Source organism: Rhamphochromis longiceps, linkage group LG9 (genome assembly GCF_057381845.1).
Source record: "Rhamphochromis longiceps isolate RC_006_pf linkage group LG9, R_longiceps_female_GT1.1, whole genome shotgun sequence".
Lineage (NCBI taxonomy): Eukaryota > Metazoa > Chordata > Actinopteri > Cichliformes > Cichlidae > Rhamphochromis > Rhamphochromis longiceps.
In genome coordinates, this window is record NC_140565.1 from 33,376,757 (window position 1) to 33,383,403 (window position 6,647).

The 6,647-nt window shown below is 41.2% G+C and overlaps 1 protein-coding gene and 1 pseudogene across 1 annotated transcript; both read right to left on the reverse strand.

Moving 5' to 3' along the window:
* Positions 1-61: 61 nt before the first annotated feature.
* On the reverse strand, positions 62-1,615 carry LOC146662680 (NACHT, LRR and PYD domains-containing protein 1-like; annotated as a pseudogene).
* A 91-nt stretch (positions 1,616-1,706) lies between these two features.
* LOC146662681 (uncharacterized) lies at positions 1,707-6,420 on the reverse strand. Its single transcript, XM_085417861.1, has 2 exons — positions 6,262-6,420; positions 1,707-3,288 (listed from the first exon to the last, which is right to left on the reverse strand). The coding sequence occupies exon 2, from the start codon at positions 2,939-2,941 to the stop codon at positions 1,715-1,717; it is 1,227 nt and encodes a 408-aa protein (XP_085273987.1). The 5' UTR covers positions 2,942-3,288; positions 6,262-6,420; the 3' UTR covers positions 1,707-1,714.
* Between the last annotated feature and the right edge of the window lie 227 nt (positions 6,421-6,647).

The following is a 6,647-nucleotide window of genomic DNA, read 5'->3' on the forward strand; positions in this document are numbered from 1 at the left end:
TGTCAGATTTGTTGAAACAGATTCAAACACACACTAAAGACACTTTAATGTTTGTTTCCCTTTATTTAAACTCAGACTAGGATGTTGAAATCACTGTCATCATTCAGCTGTCTTTACAAAAAGTGCGTATGTGGATTTTTAAATCAGAAACCTACAGAGAAATGTGTGCTTCCTGCCATAAATAACATGTGAGATCTGCAGTAAAAAACAATTTATAAACATTTTTAATTTTATAGAACTTCTTTGAAACAAATCAAAATTGATTTTAATGCAACTTTTTTTTTTTAAAGAATTATCTTCACCTGTCAGATTTGGTTCACACAGTCACAACAACTGAACAGAAGAACTCTAACGTCTGTGACAAAGTGCAAAAGTGCAGAATAAAAATAAATGCAGCTGCAATATTTGATGAAAAGTTTAAATTATATGGTTTCAGAATAAAAAAAAAAAATTGTCTTTCTTCACTCACTTCAGTTGTCAAAGAAAGATAAAAATGACTTTGGCGTCATTAAAGAAACACATTATGATCCATAAAATATCCATTCAGTTTAACCTGAGGTGCTGACAGAGGATGTGATCATTCTCATGGAGAAAGTGAACTCACTCCTCACAGTGTCAATAACAAAACGAGCCTTTTCCCTTTTGTCTTGCTTCGCATCCGCTGCCTCCCTCTCTGCATCAGTTATCACCTTTTTCTCCAGCAGTTTGTCGATCAGGCTGTTGAGAACAGGTCCTGATATCCCTTCAATGAAGCAGCTTCGTGTGTTTAAAAGCCTCTCAGAAGGAGGACGACTCAAAGTTCCCACTGTAGGGGAGAAAAGACACAATTTTCTTTCCCAAACACAGGTGGAGCTGCTCTCATCTTTCAGACTGAGGTCAACATCTGTGAGGATTCTTAAAATCACCTGGAATGTCGTGAAGTAGCTGTCGTGGTACTCATCATCAAAATCAGCTTCTTTTGGTTGAACTTTAATCAGATCATCCTCAGGAACAGTGGACAGAGTGTAAACCTGCCTTGGATGCAGTTTGCAGTGAGGAGGTGTATCTATGTACCTCTCATCTCCATTTAGTTTCCTCCTGGTGCGCTGTACATCACGGATCACGATGTTCCTTGGAAGCAACAACACACTGAGGATGGATCTGGGATCAGGATCAACTGGGGGTTTGTAGAAGAGCAGAACCAAAGCTTGGACTGGGTCAGGAGGAGAGTCTTCATCCTGAGGTGAGGATTAATAAACTCGATGCCTTCGTCATTCACATGAGCGACCTGCAAGAACTGACCTCCACCTGTGGAGATGAGCTCACAGTGTGGGAGATGAAGCTGACACACAGACTGCTGCTGACATTTGATGTCAAACAGGGGTCCTGCAGGCTTCTTGTGGTGTTGGGCCAGCAGCCTCCTGTTCCAAGGGACAGTCCTGTAAAGCACGTCTCCTTCTGCCTTCATTAAAAACACCAGGCCGGTCACACTGCACTGGTACAGGCAGGTTTCATCATTAAAAATCATCATTAATAACAGGTGTGAAGACCTTTAACAGCATATCAGGTGAGCTGTTTACTTGTGCGACGTTGTTTGCACAGGGTATTTTGCTCAGTGAGACCATGCTGTGAGAACAAGGCAAGAGGCAGGATGTCCTCCAGGGCCCACTGAAATTACTGGAGAAGTGAAAGAGAGGATAAGCTGAGAGTGGAGCAGATTTTCATTAAAGTTTATTTAATCATCATCCAACACAGTTTCCGACTCCATATTAATGCGCTTCATGACTTCTTCATAGTCAGAACTGCTACCTGCTGCTGATTCGTCAACAAAAGGTGAACAAGTGTCATTAAGACCATCTCGTGTTGCCTGAAGAGGCTGACGGATATCTGGTCTTGACCCAAGGGCATCTTGTGTCGCCTGAAGGGCATGTTCTGTTGCCCGAAGGGCATCTTGCGCTGCCTGAAGGGCATGTTGTGTTGCCCGAAGAGAATCTTGTTTCGCCTGAAGGGCATCTTGTGTTGCCTGAAGAGAATCTTGTTTCGCCTGAAGGGCCTCTTGTGTTGCCCGAAGAGAATCTTGTTTCGCCTGAAGGGCCTCTTGTGTTGCCCGAATGGCTTCTTGTTTTGCCTGAAGGACCTGAGAGGCATGTTGTTTTGCCTCGAGGGCCCGAAGTGCATCTTGCTTTGCATGAATGGCATTTTGTTTTGCCTGAAGGGCATCTTGTTGTGCCTGAAGGGCATCTTGTTTTACCTGAAGGACCCGAAGGGCGTCTTGTTTTGCCCGAAGGTCATCTTGTGTTACCTGAAGGAGCCGAAGGTTATCTTGTGTTGCCTGAAGGACCCGAAGGTCATCTCGTTTTGCCCGAAAGGTATCTTGTGTTGCCCGAAGGGCGTCTTGTGTTGCCCGAAGTGCATCTTGTGTTGCCCGAAGGGCGTCTTGTTTTACCTGAAGGGCGTCTTGTGTTGTTTGAAGGGCCTGAAGGCCATCTTGTGTTGGTCGAAGGAACCGAACGGTATCTTGTCTTGGCTGAAAAGCCCTAACGGCATCTTGTGTTCGTCGATGGGCCCGAACGGCATCTTGTGTTGGTCGAAGGAACTGTACGGTATCTTGTCTTGGCTGAAAAGCCCTAACGGCATCTTGTGTTGGTCGATGGGCCCAAACGGCATCTTGTGTTGGTGGAAGGAACCGAACAGCATCTTGTGTTGGCTGAAAGAACTGTACGGCATCTTGTGCTGGTCGAAGGGGCTGAACAGCATCTTGTGTTGGTCGAAGGGGCTGAACAGCATCTTGTGTTGGTCGAAGGGGCTGAACAGCATCTTGTGTTGGTCGAAGGGGCTGAACAGCATCTTGTGTTGGTCGAAGGGGCTGAACAGCATCTTGTGTTGGTCGAAGGGCATCTTGTGCTGCCTGAACTGAAGTTAGTTCAGCTCTTGCTGTTCTATTCCGTGTTGGACTGTACATCTTGTTCTAGTGGCTGTTATGCACCCAGGTATGAACATCCAATGATATACAAGAGTTGAAAAACAAGCTTACTGAGAATTTAGGGATGAACTTCTAAAACACTGGTTTAGAGGCTGAGACACGGGTTTATTCTGGATCATTAGGTTACGATCTAACTTCGGAGTCTTCTTTTTCTCCTGTGCTTTCGCTTCCACTCGAAGTTTCACTTCTTGATTTTTTTTGTTAAGCGGTATATCCAAATTCCTCCATCAAGGGAAATTGAGCTTGCCTTTGTTTTCAATGACCACTGAAAATGTTATGAACTATTCAAAACATTTTACAGCGACTTTGGCTGTTGGAGTTTTCCCCTGGTGGAAAACACAGAATAAAATTCATTAACTAATTAAAACTCTTATAAACACAGTGCCTCACAGTGTTTATTTTAATGCGACAATGGTAAATGATTTATTAACTGTGTAACCTTAAAAAAAAAACCCAAAACTTTCAATCAACAGTATAGACCAGGGGTGTCGAACTCCAGACCTCGAGGGCCGGTGTCCTGCAGGTTTTAGATAACACCAGTCAGCACACTTGAATCAAATGATTAGGTCATTACCAGGCCTCTGGAGGACTTCAAGACATGTCGAGGAGGTAATTTAGCCATTTAAATCAGCTGTGCAAGGACATATCTAAAACCCGCAGGACACTGGCCCTCGAGGCCTGGAGTTCGACACCTGTGGTATTGACCAGCGGTCCCCAACCTTTTTTGCGCCACGGACCAGTTTGTGCCCGACAGTATTTTCACGGACCGACCTTTAAGGTGTCGTGGATAAATACAACAAAATAAAACTAGTACTAGTACCGAAAAAAAGATTTATTCATAACACACGTGAAAAGACCCAGGAAAACCGAGTTAACGATAAAGACGATAACAAAATAACGCTGAAAACCGATAAAAACCCTGAAAACCATACATTTCACACCTGAGCCTCAACTCTCGCGGCCTGGTACCAAACGACTCACGGACCGGTACCGGTCCGAGGCCCAGGGGTTGGGGACCGCTGGTATAGACAATATAAATATGACACAGCCCATAGAAAATACTACAAATACTCGAAAGTTACAGGTGAAAATGTAAATGGAATGTGCCATCTTAATACTGTTTAAACTCTGAAAAATGCATACATGGCTTGCAAAGAAAAACATGTAGCTTTAGCTGGTTCTTGCATTTCCATGGCACAAGTCAGATGTCCGTTTTTATGCAGATTTTCTCTGGGGATGACCCGTTTATGTGAATGAGGAACAGTTTTACTTTGATTTGCTTTTTGTATTTGTATATTAGTTTCAGGCTTTTTTATTTAGCATAAAATATATATTGTTGAATAAAGTAACATCATGTCATTTGTAGGTGCATGTTTTGTCTAACAAATATGTCCCATAGCCAATGAAATGCATTTTATTTCTTATATTTAACTGCTGTGCTCCAGTGCAATTCCTTTCCAGCCCCCTGTTTGGAAAATCCCAGACCGCAGTAACACTCGCTCCATCCATCACTTATCCCAGCTGAAGTCATTTGAAGGCAATAATAATACAAATTGATTATACAGAATGTTAAACACACTTTGATAAGTTATTAGAACTCCTTGTATTTTTACTCAGTTGTATTAAGCATTTGTATTCTATTTTTACCCTATTGTATATTTTATTCTATTTATTCTACTGTATATAGTATTTTATTTTATTCTGTACAGTTGTGTACAGTGTTTTATTCTTATTGTATTCTAATTTTTGCTATATAACTTTTGGACTGTTCACTTCCTGCTGTGACAAAACAAATTTCCCACGTGTGGGACTAATAAAGGTTATCTTATCTTATATTTATGTTATTCATGCAAGGCAAGTTTATTTATATAGCACAATTCAACAACAAGGTGATTCAAAGTGCTTTACAGAGACATTAAAAAACAAAAACAATTAAAAAAAAAGCACGATTTAAAATTGATTAAAAAAATAACAGTCGATAAAATCATGAACAGCTGAGAACAGGTGAGTCTTCAACCTGGATTTAAATAAACTGAGTGTTTCAGCTGATCTGAGGCTTTCTGGGAGTTTGTTCCAGATATAAGGAGCATAAAAGCTGAATGCAGCTTCTCCGTGTCTGGTTCTGACTCTGGGAACTGATAAAAAACTGGATCCAGATGACCTGAGGGATCTGGAAGGTTCATACTGGGTCAGGAGGTCACTGATGTATTTTGGTCCTAAACCATTCAGAGCTTCATAGACCAGCATCAGGACTTTAAAGTCTATCCTCTGACGGACAGGCAGCCAGTGTAAAGACCTCAGAGCTGGACTGATGTGGTCCACTTTTTTGGTCTTAGTGAGGACTCGAGCAGCAGAGTTCTGAATGAGCTGTAGTTGTCTGACTGATTTTTTAGGTAGACCTGTAAAGATGCTGTTACAGTAATCAAGCCTACTAAAGATGAATGCATGGACTAGTTTTTCCAGGTCCTGTTGAGACATTAGATCTTTTATCCTTAAAATATTCTTGAGGTGATAGTAAGCTGACTTTGTTATTGTCTTAATGCGTTTTTCTAAGTTTAGGTCTGCATCCATCACTACACCCAAATTTCTCGCCTGGTTTGTGGTTTTTAGGTGTATAGATTGAAGTTCTCTGGTGACCTGTAATCGTTTTTCTTTGGCACCGAAGACTATTACCTCAGTTTTGTTTTTGTTTAGCTGGAGAAAATTGTGGCACAACCAGTCATTAATTTCCCCAGTGCATTTACCAAGAGCCTGTACAGGGCATGCAAAGCAACAACTGAACAAGAAGCAGAAACTAAAGACTACTGCGCATGAAACATGCTTTAAATAAAAGAATCAGACGATTTCAAACCGAAACTGAATGACTTACGGGGACGTTATACTACTACTGTTCTATCGAAATTTTAAACGAATATCCTCATATGTGGCTCTCATTTTTCTTAGAAACAAAAATTAGTTAAAAAAAATAAACAAATAAACTGCTAATTCTTTGTTTTTACATTTATCGGGTCCCAATATGCCCGAATATCAAAGGGAAATAAAAAAAATGCATGCCATGGAAGAGCTCGGGTCTTAGGAGGTTAACGTTACTTACACATTTGCTTTACATTTCCTCGCTTTCTGTCTGTCACACCAGATCTGCTCATATTAATCAAGGCCTATGTTTCAAATAATCAGGTCTACAGGTAATCCGTGTACACAAACCCCATCGAGACCCTTCCTTCAAAACTTTGATACATTTTAAAAGTGTAACGTTTATAGATAAATTTGCTAGAGATGCTGTTCTCGTGTTTCCTTACCTGCTGCTGGAGCTCCCATGTTTAATCCAATCTCGCATTTCCTCCTTCGACTCGAATAATTAAATAAATAAATTAAAAAGTGCGAGTTACTCTGTCGATGTTACTCAGGTGAAGACGTACACGTTTATAATCTTTTCCAGTTATTCAAAAACTCCGCTAATGAATAGTCCCGCCCACCTTTTTTTCAGGTGCGTCTTCTTTTTCTTCTTCTTCTTGATATTATTTATTGATGGTTTGCAAACAGCAAAATAGTGCTTTACCGCCACCAACTGGTTGGAGTCTTGACTGAAATGTGAAAATCAATCAAATCCTCTCAAACAAATGCGTCTGCCTTAACGTTTGCTGGATCTCTATCAGGATGTCAGGTCTGCAGTCTGAGTGACTGT